This window comes from Bombus pyrosoma, linkage group LG9 (genome assembly GCF_014825855.1).
Source record: "Bombus pyrosoma isolate SC7728 linkage group LG9, ASM1482585v1, whole genome shotgun sequence".
Classification (NCBI taxonomy): domain Eukaryota; kingdom Metazoa; phylum Arthropoda; class Insecta; order Hymenoptera; family Apidae; genus Bombus; species Bombus pyrosoma.
The window spans coordinates 8,813,648-8,836,944 of NC_057778.1; the positions used below are offsets into that span (position 1 = coordinate 8,813,648).

General features: G+C 31.8%; 1 protein-coding gene across 6 annotated transcripts; it reads right to left on the reverse strand.

The window, feature by feature from the left end:
• Window positions 1–176: 176 nt before the first annotated feature.
• Window positions 177–21,749, reverse strand: LOC122570902 (reticulon-1-A). 6 transcript variants are annotated; one of them, XM_043733860.1, is made up of 7 exons: window positions 21,480–21,748; window positions 20,571–21,332; window positions 13,359–13,394; window positions 5,222–5,429; window positions 4,822–5,030; window positions 4,327–4,432; window positions 177–3,680 (listed from the first exon to the last, which is right to left on the reverse strand). In XM_043733860.1, exons 2-7 carry the CDS (start codon window positions 21,304–21,306, stop codon window positions 3,629–3,631), a joined length of 1,347 nt encoding a protein of 448 aa, XP_043589795.1. In that variant the 5' UTR covers window positions 21,307–21,332; window positions 21,480–21,748; the 3' UTR covers window positions 177–3,628. The 6 variants fall into 6 exon arrangements, with proteins under 6 accessions (XP_043589795.1, XP_043589794.1, XP_043589797.1 ...); XM_043733859.1 differs by having other exon boundaries at window positions 20,571–21,748; XM_043733862.1 differs by lacking the exons at window positions 20,571–21,332; window positions 21,480–21,748 and adding an exon at window positions 17,856–18,295.
• Window positions 21,750–23,297: the final 1,548 nt, after the last annotated feature.

Here is a 23,297-nt window from a genome sequence, read left to right on the forward strand (position 1 = left end):
TACGACAAAAAAGAAACATATTTCACGTACTAATAAACGAGATACGAATATAATAGCTGCTTTATCATATCGTCAAAAATATTATATAATAAAATGGCTACTTGCTATTTTAGAATATTATATTAGTTGATTTGTTCTAGATATTATGGAGGACATAAAGAAAGCAAATCACGTAATTCAGTGTCTTATTTAATATAATTTATTTATAAATTAATCGTGCGGATGCAGATGCGATAATGAAAACGTCAATAAGCGATACGCGTATTACAATTTGCATTCTGATAAAGATTCTTCTTCCGTCTCTGTCTATTTTTCTCGCATTTCTTTCCCATCGTAGTCGTCTCATTTGCGGACGTTATATTTTGAAGTAAAGATTAACGGTGGTACCCGTTATCGAATTTCATCGAGACTCTGTCAAATCGTATCATTGTAAGGAATCATGCGAATGAACCTTTAATGCTTCACGATACATCGATCAACGATGCTACACGGTGAAAAAAAATTTGGATGAATTTCCAGGTACCAGCGTCGATTTGCTTGGAACGATATTATAATAAAAATTCGCAATTCAGCCAACAATTTTCAATCATAATGTTTAACTATATAATTACACTTAATAATGTGATAGCGATAATTGTATTGCTCGAAGAAAGAAATCTTCGAAAACGCCGAAGAAAAAACAGACGGCGCTACTTCTTTAAATCTCACATACACACATACACACGCGCTCGTTCATCATTCTCACATATGTGTGTTTTTCAAGAATTATTAATGAGCGATGACACAGAAATTGAGTGATATGCGGACCCACTATTAAAATCATATTACTGTAAAAAGAGTCACTTTTTATGATGTCTTGCTATTGCAATAGTATTGCAATGATTTTAACAGTATTCAATCATCAAATACAAAAATAACCTCATTGAAAAAGCTGATTGTTTATCAGTAGTGTAAAAATAATTGAAAGATCATGATCGAAAGAGACGTATATTAAGTGCTATCTGTGTTGATAAAATAGAATATTATAGCAACAAAAATTTCTGATTGGCCATTAATTGAAAACCATGAAACTATTGATTATAAAATGATAGTGTTGTATAAAGGCAAATTAATTACCAATTAATGATATAATTTACTAAAACAAACTGCTTTCTTAACAGCTCGTTGTAAAGTAATAAAAGTTACTTTATTTTTTAAAGAATAAATTTTCAAATATAATACAAATTATAATTGATCCTTCATACAAGTTAATTGAAAAGAACTGGTAAATTTCTACATGTAAACTTCATAGAAACTCGAAATCTTATGTATATTAAAAATCAATAGATTTTTAATTAAATAGTACCCATACATTATTTATAGTGTCATTTAAGAAACTAATTCAAGATATGCAACATTCGTAACACCATCAACAACGAATAACTTTCTAATTTATCTTTCTTTATTATCTCAGTCTATTTGTCCCTCTTTTTTACATCCACTCATACATATTTAACGCATTCTTCCCCTGTATAAAAAAATGATTTTTTAAAGACAAATAATTATATATAAAGTAGAAGTTTTTAAATTATTTTCTCAGGGTCATATTTGACTGTTACTGTTAACAATTATCCTTTCCTTCGTTTATTTTTTAAACGGAACATTTAACAATAGCAAAAAGAGCGAGAGGCTTTTGCTAAAACAATTGATAGAATTTCAAGATCTGTATTTACAATTATATAAACCTTATTTCTTGATGTATTAACTTATGCTGATGCAATGTATCTGTAAATATGCATATATATTGTAAGATATAAGTTTTAACGTATTTTATACGCAGTTTAAAGAACATATTATAGACAACATAAATAAATCATTTTTGAAAATACCGGTTCAGAGCTGAAAACGGGAATAGTCGCCAATATATTTTATTAAAGAAACAAAATTAAAAACAGAAAAGTAGAATGTATATTTACATGCTTCTAAAAGCAAGTACGAATATTATGTTACAAATAAAAATCCAGGAAACTGATTTAAAGTCGCATACTGAAAAAAATAGTAGAAATCTTAGAAGGCTTTGTTTAAAATAAATATTAAAATGGATTTTAGATCAGTTTCTCATAACGAAATTATCTAGATCGTTGAAGATAAACAAAATTTATTGAAAACAAAAAGATTTTCCATATATCTTTAAGACACCTATATTATTTCATTCTTAACATTTGAATATAATCATGTAATATTAGTGTCATACGTTCCAATGCGTGCATTTATTATGTGATGTTAAAGAATAAAACAGCATTACATAAAGTTTTCGTTATAAAATTCAAGTTTGTAAACAGTATTTGCTTGAATTTATTGTAAGACTACTAAAAATGAGAGACAGACCAATATTTTATTACAAAACAAATTACCAATTTCAGTCATCTTGACGAATATGCAATCAGAAAAAGAAAAAAGGTGAAAAGTACAAATTTCAAACGCTAATGGCTAAAAGAAGAAAAAGGAAAACACCCCTCTCGTCATCTTTGTGCCAAAGATATCTCTGAATAACTTCTATTATGAAATTAAAAAAATTTTTTCTAAGAACTAAATGATTAATCATGATTGATCTCAATGGGACCGCATATCATTCTATTTAAAGAAGAAAGATCAGTTTGGACTGATGTGGGAGAGTGCGAGGAAAAAAACAAAAAAAAGGAAGAAAAACCGGGAACCCCCTAAGAGACACACGCATTGCACCGTTCATGGTTTTTGCATAGAGTACACCAAAGGGCTCTATTCGCCTCTCGCGTTGCAACAAATTAACATAATCGCTAAATGTTACTTCTTTCCATTTATTTCGATTAACAGGGACAGCTTGTATAGATCCAGAAAAGGAAAACTCGCATTACGACATCGTCGGACATTGAAATCCAGCTGCCGAACTTCCAAAACATTGAGAAAAGGCATTCTTTTCCTTATTACCTTGTAATCTTTTCTCGCTGTTCTTTTTTTCAAAGCAGTGTTTCCTTCATTGCGATTTTTCACATTTCCAACTCTTTGTTCTTCTGGAAATACCCATTCATTTTAGGTAATTTTATTTTTCCTTCTTCTTTTTTTACATATACATATATTTTCAATAATCTTCCATTACAATTTCTTTGCAAGCCATGCTTCTATTGTAGCTACTTTTTTACGATTTATTATTTTTCATACATAGGAATTTCAGAATTTAAAAAAATTATCCAGTTACTTTAAATCTTACAATGCTAAGAACTTGATTTTTCTGTATCTTTCGTTTTCGTGGTATATTATTTATAATATATATATATAATATATATATTATAATATATATGTATTATATATATATATATATATATTTATGTCTTCATTGTGCTCTTCTTTTTGACGTTTCATCTTTTCTCCGTTGTTTAGTTTCTTTGAGTACTCTGCAATTTTTGCTAAATATTTCCCTTTCACCATTCTTCGTTCGATCTTCATATGTTTTGTTTTCTATTTCCTTTTTTAATTTCATTTTATTCTTCTGCATTATCTTTTCGGTTCTCTCACGTGACCACTCTGTATTTCGTTCTTGCATGGATTCCGCAATTGTCCGACAAATTCGCTTAAGCTTCTTTTGCCCCCGCGTGATGATATATTCTCACATTTATTCTTCCTTCTTTGGCTCTTTCTTGCCAAACGGTATCGCAGCTTTCACTCTGAAACGACAATTAAAATATAGTTGTTTTTAAAAAAAGTTGAATTTATATTTTTATGAAAAATACCATTTTTTATTTTATTTTTTTAATGAAGATTAATATGCATCTTCTAATTTAGCAATATGAGTATATTTATACAAATTATATATGTAAATATATAATTTGCATAAGCATGTAAGCACGTAAATAAAGCACGTAAGAGAACAGAACTATTCCCATTTTCCTTTACACAGAGAACCAGTTTAAAATATCATTTTAATGAGTCCTGCACTGTGATGGGCATCTACTATCAAAACGATAATTGCCAGTTAGTAGTCGGGGGGAACCATCAGCGGCATTTCCACTCTATATTTGTCACGAAGCAACGTTAATATTTTATGTAACAAATGCCTGATTACAGGGGGAACATATGCTACTTTCAAAATAGAATCTATTCGCAATGTAATACACGATCAGGCGATATTTTACTTTATTTACAATTATAGGAAAATACTTCCAAGAAAATATTGTTGTAATTAAATTATTTTATTCAAAGTGTTGAAATCAGATAATACGGGATAATACAGAATTATTTGAGAAAAAACTCTGTTTCTTTTATTTTAAAACGCGTGAAATACTGAAGATTATTTGATGAATTGTAACTTACTTAGTAGTGAGATCGTTGATTTTGCTTTGTACCAGTGCTAGATTCTGGTCAATTTGTGCCTTATTTGTCTCATAGACCTTCGGCAGTGTGAATAAGGCAACCACTCCTAGGAAAAGATCAATTGAATTGGTTATAGAACGCGCTAGATTTTTCAAAATTCATGCTTATATCGAACATTCTCATAGTCTAGATAATATTAAGAGGGCTTTAACATTGCTTAACGAGAACAATGACCTCATTATACATTTCAGTGAGGGTGCGGACATGCCGTTAAACCGTAAATTTAGTCTATTGACGCTGAATATTTCGTTAAGACGTCAGTTCTATTAATATTTCTAGATAAGTATACGTACAACTATTTCCTGACTGTAGAGACAGAGTAAAACTAAGAATGTCTCGATTGAACATATTTTCATAACATTCGATAAACCACATATTTAGTGTGATTTGTATTAAAACAGAAAACGGAACATTTGAGAAATTTACAAAATTTACCAATTATGACTAGAGTCATGCCATTGAACCAAGAACCCACGTAGGTGAGACACCAAAGAAGGACACCAAATTTTAAAGAGTCGACGAAATCCTCGACAAGGAAGAGCCTACGAAGTTCACTGACCGCTGCGTTTAAGTGTGCAACAGCCACGTCTGCCACTTCGTGCACCTTCTCCGCGGGCAATGTTAAATCCATTTCCAAAATGTTCCTAAAATTATAAGTAACTTGTCAATATGTTATTGCTTAAATTTTAATCTTTTTCACAAATTTTTCTGAAATTGCTTAATCTTCAGAAAGTTTTATATTTCTGGCAAATTTTTAAGGCAAATGAAAAATTCTCTCTTTAGGATAAGAAATTTCATATTTACCGACTTTTATCTATGAAACTAGAATACTTACTGGAAAGGATGGCCATCGGAAGTTTTCTGAATAGCTTGAAGAACGGTGTTGTGAATCCTAAAGGCAACGGTGCCTGTGAGGATAAGAAGTGACAAATAAGCAAGAACACTTATCAAGCTGAAGTAGGCCAGCGAGAGGAGCACGCCGAGTATGCACCCGAACACGGGGCCTGATTTCTTTGGATCGCGCCAATAAATTAAAGCTGCCACTAAAACGAAACAAAAAATACACCGTTATTAGAATCTTCAAATTCGCAATTATTATACTTTCATTATGTAATCTACTGCAATACATAGTGCTTTCACATTCCTATTAATTCACAAATATACGTAACAATAAAAAAAAACATCATGTTTCGATATCCAGGAAATATGCAATAGGAATAGTATACAGAACTGTATATACATATACAGGGAGACCCTTATCGAAGTTGACTATTTTCTTAAAATCACAAATTCACATAAACACAATTTCTACATAAAATCTTCGAATGTTGAGACAAGTTCAATATAGATATTATCCGAAACTGATCAAAATCATAACAGAAACATTATTAATATTACACCACTTATTAAGGTTCTCAAGCTTATATTCAATACAGATCAAGAAAAAACCGTCCATCTGAATATTTTCGTACAAACACGTGCTCCTGAACCATATGTTAACAAATCTTACCGAAGATCGATTTTTTCCTAGAGAAAAGACGAAGACTCACCGGTACCTCTGTCGGGAAGCTCCTCGATGGGTGTTCTTAAATTATTTTTTCGTGCCATTTTCGACGAACGAGCAGAGGATAATGGTATAAAAGAAGTCGAAAGCGAGGAAAGCTGAGCAAGAACTGCCACCTCTCTCCGCGGCTTCGTTTACACATGGAGCTCTCTATATGCCTCGTGATATTACAAAGATACGTGTGCATGAGGAGTAGGAGAGGGAAGCAGATACTAGCGAGTTAGAATGGGAGAAAAACGAGGAAAGGGAACCGGTAGAGTAATCGTAAATAAAATAGTCACTGAAGTGGAAAATGGGCAAGGAAAGGTAAATCGGTAGAAGAGTACTTCATTAATCACGATTGATGTACGAGTGTCATTGGTAATTGAATTGAAGGAGAAAATGGCTGTAACTTTTACCTCGCTTTAACGAACTATTTTGACATTATCAAACTTTCTTAAAAATCGTGAGAATATTTTTGTTATCACTTGTTACATTTTTTCCTTAAACGGATCGTTCTGATATTTTATTCTTTTTATCTTGGTGTTATTCTAATGACATTTATATTTAATCTGATAGCTTTATAGATAGATCTTTTTGTAGTGGTACTTTCATTATATTACGCAATTGCTCGAGCTGTATCGAGAATGATAGAACTGTGTTTAATTAAATCACGAAGTTGTGAAACTGTCATAAAAATTATTTTTATAAATGCGTTTAATTTTCATTCGACTGTAAGTCAGGATATGTATCAGTTTTCATGTTATGAAGCTCTCAATAGAGTACTCAATGGTACTATTTTGGTATCATGCTTTGGGATCATGAGAAGCATCTTACATTGCTTTTCTCTTGCTGTCTTCCTCGAGTCTTAATATACATATTATGTATCTATTTGCGCTTCTGATTACTTTAACAATAAAACTTAACGTACATTATAGATCTACAATTTTCTAGAGTTAACAAATTTTAGACAAACGATGAATAATGAAGTAATTAAACATACGAGGAATCATGATTAATGACAAGAACCGATTGTCAACAGCCTTGAAGGTACCCTAATAATAGAGACCTAGTGAATTCTTGAATTTTGCCATCGTCTTTGTCTCTAATCCAAAAAGGACGGTCTATTAAACCATTTCCAAGGCCTCTTCAACGTCGTGTAATTCTGCCAAATGAATTTATGTCATCTGTTCCAATTCCTGATCGAACAAGTTCTATTTCGTTGAAAATCCAATCCTCCTCGATCTAAAATTCACCAGCAATTTGAAGATTTAATCTTGTACTTTTATATTTAAAGCATGTGAAAGCTTTTAAAAGTGTCATTGCTGTCATAGAATTTTTAAAGACAATATCAAGAGTGATTAGTCGCAATAGATATGCAGAAGAATGCGAAAATAAGCGAATATCATGATATTTTATCGTTTCTTTTGCGAATTTGATGCCTCCACGGCGACCGGTTGTAAAGAAACTATAACGGATGTGTAATATGTCAACTAGAAGACTCTGTATGGAAAACTATATGATATAATACGCCGTGGAAATATGCGTGCAAGCTCAGCCCGTCGTGTAACTGAGCATGAGCAGAATTGAATATTATATTCTGATCGTTTACTGCATTATAATCAAGCTGTTGCTTTAGTCAATTGGCATCAGTTTCTATTCGACATTTAGCAGGACAGGTATGCTAAAATACTTAGAAAATGTTTAAAACAAAGATATTCGAGGGACAATATTTTTCAAAATTGTAAAGAACTGTGAAAGTTTTAATTCTCTGTGAATTTAATTCTCTAGAATAATCCTCTCCCATACAAAAATATGTATTAAATATTTAAAGGGTAATTTTGAAATGTAATTCTCTAAACTCTAAGCTTTAATTCTCCAAATTAATCCCCTTTTATACTAAAATATATATTAAATATTTCGAATATAATTTAGAACATAGTCTGTGTCTTTTTCATTTCCACCCATGGTATATATTTTAAACTACAAAGAATTATTATATAAAACTATTAAAATTATAAACCATAGAAAATCTTCGAATATCCTCTTCGTGTTCTTTATCGAACAGTACAACCGATTCTAGAGGCTGCAACAATAAGATACTAACATTCATATAATTGTTTGCGTGATCCAGACGCATCGAACTCTTAAAGAGGTTCAATCAGAGTGGGAGTTGGGACAAATCCAGACGTGGACAGAATTTAATAGAGCGAGAAAGATAGAGATACGTCGTGCATAAGTATCACGTATCGAAGGAAAAGAGGGGAACGGTCGGGCGCGGTTTGGCGGTAGAAAATCAATAAGATGTCTCTGGTAGTGCGATGCCCGGCGTCGCAGTGTCGGCCGTTGCCTCGACGTCCCTTACTATCCCCAGAAATATACCTTCCAACGGATATTTTACCCTCCACGAATTCACCCTTCATTTGCTTCTTTCCCCCCATAGGAAATTATACACCATATACCTGACTCAGAATTACCATCTCTCTTTTCCTGGTATCATATTCGCGTTGTACACGCGAAGGTTTCTTAAATTACATATAAAACTAATGATCAATCCAGAAAAGTATTTCTTACGTAAAATTTTGTTAAAGTACGAAGAAAATATTTTTTACTATAATGTGCGATGATTTCTGAGTTTCACTCTCGCGAGAAAATGAAGTCATTTTCTGCTATATTATTGGCTGCGTTAGAAAAATGAGAATCTCAGTTTTTTCCTATTTTCCATTCCTAAAATTTTAATACGCGAAGAAGAATATTATCCAGACTATCGTGAAACGATTTGAAATTTTTTTAAACGGTTTCCTATTCATCTTCCAGCGGAACTGTCGCAATGCGACAGTGGCTTCAAGCGGGATAAGTTTCACGAGACGGTATCGATTTTCTCGATGAGATTTGACAAAGAATTCGATTCTTTTGGCTGCTTTGGATCACGTCCAAGCGCTAAAAGTAACAGTGTTTCAAAGCAAACAGTGCAATGCTCTGGTCTTTAAAAGTACTCAAAAAGAATTATTAACAAAAGGTTCACATAACAGCTATGCTTCTCTTTCTCCAATATTTCGTCGAAATACCTTCAAATAAATATATCAATTATACTAGTCCTCTGAAAGGTTCACTCCATTCACTAATCTAATTCAGACATTCTCTCCAGACTATTTGATTCAGCTTTTAAATAATTTCATCCTTCGTTAGAAGTCTAACTCTTGCAATTAGCACCAATTCAATCCTTAAACAATCGAAAAATTCGTGGTCCTGAAATCTTTGCTGAATTTCTAGTTTGATCCAAAGAACTCCGACATTACCGGCATTATCGAAAGCTTTCGCTTTCGATCGACTTCAAACAATAAAATTCCTAGTTTTCTGATTGCAAACTCAATATCTAACCAACCAAACAATTACTACCTTCTATTCCTCAAATTCTTCGAAATTTCGATTTGTTATAGTTGAACCCTAAGATTTCAATCTTGTTTTCAGCGGACCGCAAAAATCATTAACATTTCCAAAAAACCCCACCCCGGATCTCTGATGTAACCACGTCTGCGCAGTTTCTTTCTCAAACTGGCAACCTATCAACCTCCTCGGCGTATATACCTGCCTCTCTATCAATTCAGATTCGAACAACCCTTTGTGACACTCTTACTCACGTTCCTCCCTCGTGATTGCCATGTTTCCCTCCCTTGTCTCCGCTTCTTCCTCCCTCCTCTAGAGCTCGAGGGACACCTCGAAGAGAGAAGACACTGGCGGCGAGAGGATAAACGGATCGTACACGGCAATGAAGAAAACCTTCCTGGGAAAATCAACGTAGAAACGCGACACACACTCCGCGGTAGAGATAGACTGCGGGCTCGCCGGGCGAAAAGCAAGAGTTCCCTTCGAGATTTCTGGCAGAGCACCAGCAGTCTCAAACCCGGCCGGATACTATATTTAAACCCGGCTACGGCCGCCAATCGTCTCCGGCTTTTTTGGATTCTAACCGCGACACGAATCTGTCCGACTGCATCGAAATTTCAATGAACGGGAACAAAAGGGACAAGATTCCTTTGTAAAAATGTAAAGGGCTCGTTTAAATGGTTTACAAGGCGACTGGAACACGGATCTTGCGTGTATAGGGTGAATATGTTGGATTAGAGGGATATCTGAGGAGATACGAGACAATCTCAGTTGCTTGACCCAGACCTGAATTGGAAATACGATGGGCAATGTCTTGCTTGGTGATTGAAAAGGGTGTTGTTTTGTTCCGAATAGATTAGAAGTGATACATTGGTTGTATGTTTAGATATATGTTTTTGAATGCTCGATGTTTGATTGTTTTCATTTGAGGAAACTTCCTGAACAAGTACTTCTTTTCATATAGTAAACATACTGTAACATACAGGATGTCCCACTTTTTTCCCGATAAAATGCGAGAGCTTAACCTATAGGCAAAACTAAGAAAAGGATGTTATATAAAGTTTGTGAGTAAACACTTTGTTACAGAGTTATAAACAAATATTGTATGCATGGAACAGGTAACAACGCATTTTCTATTCTAGCACACAAAAGTCAATCGTATTTTTTTATTGTGTAGTAACAATTCCGTGTCGTTAAAATAATTGTAGAATATAATAATAATAAAAAATGATTACCTTTACTGTATTTAATAGTTCAGTACTAACGGCTAGTAAAAATATTAGAATAAGCAAGAATATTAGAGAGCCATAAAAAGCATGTAACTGCGCAAATCAGATAAACACAGTTGACATTCTGTTCGCTATAATAGAAAATGCGTTGTTACCTGTTTCATGCATGCGATATTTGTTTATAACTCTGTAACAAAACATTTATTGACAAATTTTACATAACACTTTTTACCTTATTTTTTCCTATAGATTAAGTCCTCGCAGTTTGTAGAGAAAAAGTCGCAACAGCCTGTATAATACATATTATAATAAGTAGAGCTATGTGAATAATCCATAAATTATTTTGTACATTTTCAATTGAAGATTGAAAAAGAAAAACTGAAATTTAACGAAAATTAACAAAATATCCTGCGTTGCTACGAGAATTAATATAGAAAATTTTGGGACAATATTCTAGTCTACTCAGATCACCTAAACCTAACATTGTCGAGTAACATTTGTGAATGACGCGATGGATAATTGGCAAGATCCCCTATTTCTCACGCGAGTTATCCAACACAAAATTTTCCAAGTCGCAAATCAAGACATAATAGCAACACGATCAACTGTTGCTAGTAGCTTTATCCACAGTCGTTAAGGAAGTTAGCTGATCGTAACATAGAACTCAAGATTCGAGAAGCGGATCCAAACTGTCAGAGTAACATGTTGTGCAATTACTAGATTGCAATCGACACTCTACGTGCTAGATTGAATTATCATGACGAAACACACAAACGATTGACGTCAGAAGAGTCTACAAAAATTCATAGCCAGGTCATCAACCCTCAGAGGATTAATATCATTCCAATATCATCCTAAATGCAAGCATCCAACAATAGTCACAACTCAGACTTCTTTGGTATGTACTCTTCACGAGGTACTTGACCCATACACACATACATAGATTGCTCTTGCCTCTGTAGTCTTCAAAGGGAAAATCAATACCACTGACACTCGAGGGAACAAAGGAACCAGATTCTAAGTACTATCCTCGTATATCTATAGGGCCACTGATGGAGTCGACTTTTCTGAAATTACAACAAGAACTATGTCAATAATCACGCGCCATTTTGTGCTAATATCTTGAAGCAAAGATATGTTACCTATTATTAAATTGTGTAGTAAAAAGTAATAATAGTTGATGATTTGTTAAAATATTTCTTTCAGCACTTTTTCTTTAATCTGTTTATATATCTAATTGGTAGATGTTTATACATTCATGACAAATGTAAATTTGTATAAACATCCGCATTCGAACTATAGTCATAATACATTCAAATGAGAAGTCATATTTATGTTATAGACTTTCAAAGATTTGTTGAGGTTAATTAATTTCTTATTAATTCAAGAGAGATTTAATAACAAAATTTTGTGAATTCATGAAATTCCGTCCATCATTTTTATCAAGACAGAGATTAGATACAAAGGTCATATAATGACCCCAAGCTTTCGAATGATAGTGTATTATGTTTAAAGTTGCTCAGAGAGATATATTGGAGTACAAAGAAACAAGAATCGTTAATGTCTTTAGAAGGAAGTTCGATAAAAGTAACCTATTGTACGACCAAAGTGGTGTCTTGATAACTCTCCTTGTACTTTAAATACTTATCGCCAGACTTTGCAACGAAAATAACGTTTCACAAGTTGGCGACATGAATGACGTAGCGAATGTACAACTTTACCCGTGAAATAACGATTTCCGAGAGTCTTGCTGCATCTACATTTTCATTGTCCGATGAAAATGATTTATATGGTACAATTCTCTTGCATTCTTGTTTCCGTGGAATATATTGGAGTTATAGTATTAAATTATTGGTCAATAATGAATTACACGTATGGAATAATACATATAAGAAAGAAAACACGATGCGAAAGTGTTTAGATAATAAATATGCAATCTCGTAGATGGAATTATACAGCCAATACAAAGGTCTTTCGTTCATATAGTATACATAGACATGAGTAATTGTTGCAAGCTGTTTATTGTTCGATTTACCATTGAAAATTCTGCAATCTTTCGTATTTTAGCAAATTCGACGACAAATAAAATCTTTGCCTTAAAAGTATATGAATTATAGTAATTATATTTCACTTAACAATGAACTTGTCTCAACGTGGCTTTACATCAAATTTCGGATAATTTCTCTGTATAAAAGTTATCTTAATCCTACTACGGTCTTTGAATTTGTAGGTATATTTCTCATTTCAATGTCACTCTTGTTTCAACAAATACCAGCAAAAGAAATAACAATTTTCTTGTATTTTTCTCGAAGCTAGGACATTCTTAACGATAAAAAGGCATTGGACTGGTCGAGTTCATTATCAAAATCGAAAATGACATCAAAAGATACAGCAGGATTAAGCAATACCAAAAGTAGGATGTCATTTTTACTAAAAATGCTTTCTGTTGAAATATTTATCAATTGTCCAGTTTCATTACATTAAAAATTGAACTGGATATAATTGACACGAATAATTGACACTTTTTTTTCATTAAAGCTATATTTTATATTTATTATATTTATTTATAGAAATACTTCTATAAGCTCCAAGTGGATCATCCTATATACAATAAATAAATCACAGATATCATTCTCTCTCACCCCCCCCCTTTTCTGTCTTACGTCTACTCTATAGGCATTAGAAACATAAAACACAAGTACACATTTAAAAAAAAAGAAAAAATTTGACGAAATATATAGCGATTATATAAATATACTGTTCAACACATAGAAGCGAACGAATGGACATCGACATCGAGTTTGGCGTCTTACCTTTTGGATTCAGTCTATCAGGATTAAACCATGCGTCTGTAAAGAACAGAATCGAATTATGTTAGTTTACGTGATCGACATAGTTCTATATAATTACTTTACGATGATCTGTGAGAAATGGACAAATGACAACAAAAAAAAAAAAGATTCTCAATGCTGTATAATAATAATAAAGGTAGCGATGACATTTCTTTATAATGAACACTTCATCGTTATAATATTGGGTTGGCAACTAAGTGATCGCGGATTTTATCATTAGGTGGTAACGACAATACTACGAAATTAGCCTTAAGTAATCAGTAATAGTATTTTCTAAAAATGATTCTATTACATTTCAATATAAACTGGTATCGTGGGTTATAGGCGACTACGATTTGAGCTACATTTCCTGAATTAAGTTACTTAATGTTACAGTAGGTATATAATTTCAATTTATCTTCTTCTAAAAAATAGAATATAAACTAAAATAGGTTACTCCAAAATTAATCTTTTTAAATTTATTAATTAGTTAAATGATGAGTGCATTTGTATGTTGTAAAACTGGTATGTTGTAAAACAATTCTATTCTAAAAAGATTAATCAGCCTAATTCAAACAGTTATCATCTATTGTTCAACGAAACGATATCAATCGAGAGTTAAATAATTCTCATCAATTTAATGAAAAATATTCTAAAAAAAGAAATTCGATAAATACGCGTATTTTATATCAATACGAAGTAAAAATATTTACATCGTTATCCAGTATACAACATAAAAGCCGCAAAACCGCATGGTGGTATTCAATCTAGACTCATTCAAGAACAGTTGTACGTGTTCACTCATTGTCGGTATCATCAGCATAAAATCAAACTCTCGTTCATTTTAATTTCCTAATGCTTTCCTACTATGTAATTTTTTCTCTCACAGTCGGTGATTTAACCCATCCCGTTAGTCAAATGTAACAATAAGAATTATTGATCGTACAATTGCTCGTTGCATAACGGAAATACGTATTATTATTATTATTTTTTTTAAATTATTCTCTTAAAGATCTATCAACATTTTTAATTTAAGTCATCTGAAAAAATTCATGTGGATTTTTTCTTCAAAGAAATTAGGACATATACATATATAAAAATATCAAGATTAGTTATAAAAATTTTCGTATAATTTTTGAGAATAGTATATCAAAAGATTGCAGGAGTGGCAGCTAAATAGCACCTAATCGATTGGCAACATTCATTGTCAGTGTAATTAGCACACTGCACGGTGTTGCGCAATCATTGACCTCGACTTCTATCTCGACATCTACGTACTTCGACCAGATGACTTGTCTTAAAATTTGCACATGTAATATCTAGTCCCTGTTAAATGATACAGTGAATTTGTCTAAATAAAATATTTCTGATCTTTTATAACTTTGTAATAAAAAATTAAAACGGTACACCACCAGCGCAAGTCTCATAGATCCAGAAAACAAAATAAAGAAATAAAAAAAAGAAGGAAGAATTTTTTATTCCTCTATAATTTAAGACTAATTTATTTTAAGTCTGTTTATTTCATTCACTATTTGTATTTATTACTCATCGTTAATCTATTTTATTTTAAAACACAAGGGAAAAGCCAACCTCAGACCCTCTGAATTTTAGAGTTTGTTACGAGAGAATCTCTAATGAAAAGTCCTCTTTCAAAACCGTTATGAAAAGAATGAACAAAGTTATTATTATTAATTTCACTGTGATTTATATAAAAATAGAAAGTAGTTATTTTATGCGTATTCGTATTTGTTTTTCGAATTAGAGATCCAACAAAGAAATTCTTTGCGTATCAACGGGATTTTCGATAAGCGAATACATAAATTAGATTTGTTAGAGTAAATATCCATTCCTCCAATCTCATAACTGTTATCAAAGACATGGAATTATCTTGTATTATATATACGTAACGTTACTTCAAGTTATATATATGCTTATCTTATGTAACTCGTGCTTTCAATATATCTAATCATGATCGTAGGTTGATTCCATGTAATTAGAGATAATTGCTGAGCTGTTATATTTATTGATCATACCTGATGAAAAGTGATTTCTTTTTTAAAGAGTACAGACTCTTGAAGATAGACACACATACAAACACAATGACTATTTAAATTTTGAAGCAACATGAATTATCCCTAATTTCCACAATGTCAATTCAATCTTCCCGAGTGCCGATACTATTTTTGCATCCAATTACGACGATTATTGCTAATCAAATATGCAAACTTCAATTCATATAATAACGTAAAAAAAATTCCATAACAATTTTGTGATAAGATATCGAGCACTTGAAAATTTCCAATTATTTTTTTATATTATAACTGTGTCCATCTGTCAATTATAAAATAGTAATTAAAAGATATCTCTTAATAATATCTCTTAAATTAGAAGTATATCATTTCATGTATATCTTTTTTATATATGTATATGTCATGTATGAATGAAAATAAAAATTCGATCGATGTCTTTTTTTCTATTTTATTATCAAAAATTGTTATTTACAATGTAAAGTGTGCAATATATTTATAAAAACCGATAGTCGACGATCAATAACCCACTTACAAATCGCGTTTCCACTGCGCATGTCAGACAGTCGATGCACCCGGAGCTATATAATTATTTAGTTTTTCACTTTTCTCTTTTTCGCGCTTTCTCTTTTTGTTTTTATATTTGATAACGCATACGACGTGGCATCTGAATGACTTGCACGATAAACAACAAGTTTCCTGCGATAAATACGGCTTTATCTCAGTATTAAAATTAGAGAACTTTGTACTTTTTTATTATTTATTCCTCTATTGAGTAATATATGTTAAAAGAAATATAATTAACAAAAGAATCATTATCTGACTAAAGTCTAATTAAAAAAGAATTTTTTAATAAAAAGATTGTAATAAAATACAAGACAAAGAAATTGTGCTGATTTTTTTTGTACAAAGAAGGAAACAAATATTTGTTGAGAAATAAATGCATAATAATTTATGTAAGTTATTTTTGTAATTAATTAAGTTTCTAAGATCTCGAGAAAATTGCAACAATTGAAAATAGTAATAAACTAGATTGTACTAAATACATATTTATATTGGAAAGCACAACGTGAATTTATGTTGGAAAGCACGACATGAATTTAGGATAAAAAAATATTTCAATCTATACATAAATATCAAACAACACTTATGTGTGTTTCACTAATGAAAAACAGGTTATTAATAAATGATGGTGTAATTTCTGTAGCGATCAATATTTTTATAAAAAGAACAAAGAACTTTAACCATGTATCATGATAAATCGGCTCTTTAAAGAACATTAAGATCGCTTTTGCATTGTTTTCTCATGAAACCCTATAACCCATTGGTAAGCATTGTGGCCTTGAAAATTTATTATCTCCAATATCTCTCTAGTATTTATCTCTAATAACCATACATAGTATTGTATTTAAAAAAAACATCACTTTAATACTTGCTTCAAAACAATAAAAGAAATTTTAATATCTTAACAGTTTCAGTAAAAAATCTCCTTCTTCTAATGTACAAGTATTTAATCGCATTGCATAACGATGTCTATAGTATTATACTATAACATAATCCTGTAACAGGATTATTTTTATTTCCCTTATATTTTCTTTATATTATATTATATTATATTTCCTTTATCTCTGTCATATACGTTCATTTTACATAATGTAGACGTAAAATAATTTATCAATTACATGATAAAGCTACTGTAACTAATACGCGCCCTACTGATGATAAATTGCACCTCGTTTCCGACGTCAAACCACTGAGCTACCTGTTTCATATTATAGTATGAGCCAAGATGAAACGAGGCTATAGCGTAAAATCTGTTAGAAGTTAAAATGAACATGTTTCTTTATCAAAACAAGCAAATTGAGAAAAATAATAGCAAAAAAAGTTCTGAGAGGTTCGCACGTAGAAATTCTAAACCTTTGGAAATCGGACATTCCAGAAGCACGTCATAATAACACATAATATACATTATATGAGTTTTGTTATACGTATGCAATTATTTTTTCAAAACATTTTCAAGCAATACGTGATATATATCTACACGACACGATTGTTTATATTAGAACAATAAGAATACAAGATATGTGCAGTGCACTACAGCACCAGGTCAAAATGATCTGGGTTCGGTATCTAGAAACAGTTACAGGAACAATCCATTTTATAAAGTATATCAAAATTAAATTTATACTACACATTACGATCTCTCTTCCTCAAATAAAACGGCGTTAATCATAAGATGTCACTATCTTTTATTGTGCGAAACCCTAAAAATGCAATACATATTTGATTTTAAAATGAGTTGCGGCTATAAGGCCAGCCATAGGATCATCTATATCACTTCTCGGTGGTTTAATTTATGATCTCGCTATATATTTTGACTCATACTATACTTTGAATATGTTATATCTCCTAGTCGACATCAAATGAGGAAAAAATGGAAAAATTAACATACATGGGTGAAGAATATTCCAGAAGCAAGAATTGCCATTGGCGATGCATGATTCTTTGCAAACCACATCGGAATCTTCTTTCTCTTTCTCAGGAGACATAGGGCATGCCGGCTCCATTCTCATTATTCCCTAACCTTGTGTCTCAGTCGAACCAAGGACGACTCGCATTCGAGCACTACCCCAACAACCCGCTCTGATAGTCGCAACGACGCACTTTCTGCTACTAGCTCCTTACTTTCCCCGTTTCTTTCACCCTTTTATTCTTTTTTCACTGACTCTACTCGCTTGTTCGCATTCGAATGACTCGTTCCGACTTATTCTATCTGCCTTTGATACACGAAATGATTTTGAACAAATCTATCAGGGGGAAAATAATAGTTCGTGTAATATTGATGTTGCGATTCCCTAACGACACACTATGCTTTGAGGCGAGAACAGGACTGACGAGTATTATCGACCCGTGGACAGTTCCAGATATCCCCACCACCTCGACGCGCCATTGCTAGGTGCATAGGGAGGCGATAAGGCTTCGGGTACGATTCGGATGAAGTATAACTAGTTACTTTTGTTGATAAGAGATGGCGCCTTGAACACCGGTGAGGTCTAGTGAGTTTCAGCGGAAAACATTAGATGACGCAGAATTCAAAATATAAATAGGCAATTAATTCGAGTAGAAACAGGTGTAACTACTAAAACAAATTTTAGGAATGAATAAATTGATAATTCATGTTTGAAAGAAAGTAAAAAATAAAGAATTATCATTTGTTTACATTTCACAATTTCTTTTTAAAAACTTAGAGTTCCTAGAGTTGACTACAGTAATTCTTATATTTTGAATTTGTAAAATATCTGTAGTAACTATTAGTTTATGATCAGATATGGTATTAAAATATTATTTTATGGCGAGTATTCTGAAACAGTTGACAAGAAAAACATGACATACTGCAATAATGTACAGTGATCGGAAATAATTCATGAGTCAGGCGCCTGAAATTTTTCGTACTGAAATCATGAGTAAAAATATCTTCTTGAAGAACGAAAAAGCCGCTTCAGTTAAGAGCACGGCGTATAAAGAATGATTTTCAATTAATACTACGACTTTATCGATATAAATTTGAACAACTTAATATTGAATATGTCGCCTATTATATGCAAATTTTTAATTGCAAAATGCATTTTTATACAGACTATTTTCCCATGGGCTTGGCTGTTCCCATTGGTTCAATCAAAAGAGGTCGTAAGGTATCCCTGCTGCGGATCAATATGGTGAGAAGATACGGGTTACTTCGATCCAACGTAGAAACCATACACGCAAAATGAGTACATATCTCTTTTTTCATGGTGTAACCTAATATACTATACAAATACTAATATAAATAAAGAGATATAGAAACATGCTATTTCATTAAAAATATAAAACGTTTAATTCTCTCTTTTTCTAGTGATTTTTCAATGCGACATTGGAATTGTTTCATTTTTCAAATAAAAATTAAATGTCCAGATATAAATTATATTATTTGATGAGTGCTATTGTTCGAAATGTTTAAGTGAAAGCAATTGAAAATCAGTCACTCAACGAGTATCGTACACGTACTCATTACATAGTTCCTTAATGGTACACACCTACATACGAATATATTTAAGAATCGATAATTTGTTACTTGACTGTTGACATTTTATTCGAAACAAATCTATAGCACATATTATTAATAGCGAATCTATTACACTATAATTTACTTAATACGTACTTCAGTATTGCACGAGAGATTATAATCGTAAAATAAAGAATAACGTCAATCTAATAAGTTATTCGTAATAAGATGTTAATATAGCGAGAAGAACCATGAATATGTAAACTACATAGAAATTCAACCGCGAAATCTTTGGTTACCGTTATACTAAGTACATCATATATCATAAGTAACGGTATAAAGACGCCACTATCTCGGGGCACTACAATATGATTTGTATCATATTAAAATGATAAGCGGAATACCAATTATCTAAGTTTGCCGTAAATGATGTAATCGTACACAATAAAAGGTATTAATAATGGCTACGACTTCACGTAAAAGATTGACACATTCTCTCTTGTACAAAATGACGCAATACATAATTTCTTATCTGAATTTTTACAATGCTTTTGTGAGTAGTCATTTCTTAATATTGAATTGTTATGAAACATTTGTTTATATTCTTGAGCATTTTATTAAACTGAGAAGACATTTAACAATTAAAAAAAAAAACTAATTATTAAAAATTCGGATTAAGATATTTCTTGCGGATTAATTTCTTATGAAACTGATGAAAGAGTAAAGATGTCTTAAAGAGGTGTATGATGTGCTTGGAATAACTAATCACATCATTACAGCTCACAAACGCAATGACGCTGTAGCTAAGCGGAAGCATGGTTCACTTCGTGCAAAGATGCTAAATTAATTAACATTTCGTACTAATCGTTCATGCTTTCAAGACTTTGGAGGTCGTCATCTCAAGAACATTGACTATAAAATATTCTTCCTAGTAATATAAAATATCTTAATATAAAAAAAGGACTGTATATAAGACCTAACAAATTTTTTCTTAACCTTATTAGATGACTTATATATGTACTATTTTATTCATATCGATATATATCACATGATATCAGCCTAATTATATTACTATTTCCTTTATAAAATATCTTAATTGTTTATTAAAAATGTAAATGTACTCACCGATTCCCATGCTACTGAAAATCTCCTTTGGAGCAATTTCCACTTCTTCTATTGGTTCTCGTTTTACTTCTTGCTTGATCGATTTGAAACTCTTTGCCGGTGATGCTTCGATTTCGGACTCAAATTCCGATTCCCCGGTTTCTGGTGCACTGATCCGTTCCTTTTTCTCTACATGCTCAACCACATACTCACTTACACTTTCTGCTTTTCTCTCTGGTTTCGAAATTGACTCCGAAACAGGTGGAGATTTTTCAATAACATTCCATGAATTATCCAATTTTTTCTCAATAGAGGGAGGAATTTCTGGCTCGCGATCTGGAATTTTGGTTTCCTTAACTTCTTCTTTCTCTGCGATCTCTTGCTTCTCATCTGCCTGTTTAGTAACCGGCTCGATTTTCATAATGTCCGATTGGTCCTCTATTTTGCCTGATAACAAGTCGAATTCCGGTTCCTTTGGTCTAACCTCAAAATTACTTTCCTCAGCCGGTTTCCCTTTTTCTGACTCCAATAATAACATCGTCGCTTTTTTAGAATCTTCTGGTTCATTTAACGATTGATTCAAGGAAAAGTTGATCATATCTTGATCCATATCGAAATTATCCTTCGCACTTCTATCTACTTTCTCGGTATGAGTTTCAAGGTGGGTTGATTGTCCATCCTGGATGTGTTCGAGGTGCTCAAAATCGTCCATCGAATCGTGCTCTCTCCTGATTGGTTGCTCCTTCAACTCGGCCATCTTTGCTGCACGCGAGGAGTGTTATCCTGTCATAGAATTCAACTTCTCCTTTAGGACGTTACCGATATTTCTTCGTTAATTTTCTTTGTAATATCTCTTCGCGATATTTTTCTCTTTAAACTTAAAAATTCTCAAAATTATTAACAATTAGAACAGTCTCTAAAAGCTGTTACCTGCAACGATAGTGTTGACGTTTCGTTACGTTTTGATCACCTTTCTTGTTACAATCTCACGTTCCTCCAATTTTTTGAAATCGAAGACTTTAACAGCTCTTATTTCGTTATAACTATTTTACTTATTATTAAGCGATGCACAATAATTTATTCAAACATTAACAATAAGCGGTAGACATTGAAAATGAAAAACTGTTTTAACGCTCACTCTTCCACGGGTGAATTCGATTCTGAAGCATGTTCTCCGGCGGAGTATCTCACGGGGTGTGCGTAGTAAGAGGGTTTCCGCCCCACCTATTCCTGTCTGCATCAGGAATGTACACATATTGGGTGACGATTTTAATAAACTCAGAGAATGTAAATTTTTGAAAATTCTATACTCGCTTATACATATCACATATTCTATTCATTTATGGTCTTTTAAATGATTCTTAGAATAAAAATATAAAATAATGTATCTTAATAATAAATTGCAAAATTGTAGTGCTCTTTAATGCAAAATACATTACATACTGTCTGTTTTTATTAAATGTTAAGAAGATAACTTTTATGTATTAACAATCTTAAAAAGATAATATTGAGACTGGGATTCGATAAGTACCGTACGTTCCTGACGTAACCAATGAGAATTGATGGTTGTCCCCACCATATAGTTAGAAAGAAGGGACTGGAGGGGACTCACAGTTTAGGACAATGGGTTATGAGTCACGTTGGAAGAGTACGTAGACGCGTATAATGATCGCGCATAGATGTGTCATAATTGTAAAATATTAGTAAGAAATAACAAAAAATACTATAACATAATGATTGTCGAAAAAGAACAAAGAAATATATTTTTAAAATCTCTTTCCAATTTCTTTTTCTATAATCTTTTCAACTGTACGCACATTCGATCTCGAAAATTATTCAGAAGTTTATCTTTTTAATCATTTGATTTAAATCTATTTTTAATATATAACATTTCTTTTTTTTATTTTTCATATCCTTTGATAGGGTAGGTCATCTTATTGTTTCAAGTATTTCTAATATTTACTAATAAAACAGAGTATATAAGCATATATGTTAAATGAAATTTTTTAGAATACACATTCAATATGATCTCAATATTTTTTTATCATAATAATATATGACAATTTAAGAATAAAGAAACTTATACTCTTTTATATGAGAGTTATTCTAACATTTCTATCCTTTATTAATATACGTCACATTTTTTAAGTAATAAAATACTAACAATTGTTCTACTCGTGTATAGACATTTCATTTACTACCTATAAGTTGTTGCAGGTTTAATCACATACATATATCCATATGTATATATATATTGCATATGCGCGAAGCACTAGTACGCATGTGCACAGCTGGTATCCTGCGTTAAAATCGCGGTTATATGTAAGTACATATAACGACGAATAGTAATATTTTTAAACATATATTAAAGAGAAAATCAATTTTGTAAATATTTCATAAAAAATGTTTTTCTTATAAAAGTCTAAACAACCAATATACATCATTGAAGTTTTAAATACGGACATAAAACAAATAAGGAACTTTTTACGATAATATTACAATAACCTTATATCAAATATTTATTTCTGTTTTCGCTAGAATTATATTCCCAATTCAGTATATGCGTCAGGTGCATCGTCTTTCCATAATTCTTGATTATAAATTAGAAACACATAAATATATATGTATGTTGTTTAGCTTCAGTATATAGCTTTGCTTTTGACAACCGTGAAAAGAAGGTGAGTTAATTTTAATCAACACGCACATTAGTTTAATTATTACTATTCTCAATTGTACTAATCCTAAAAG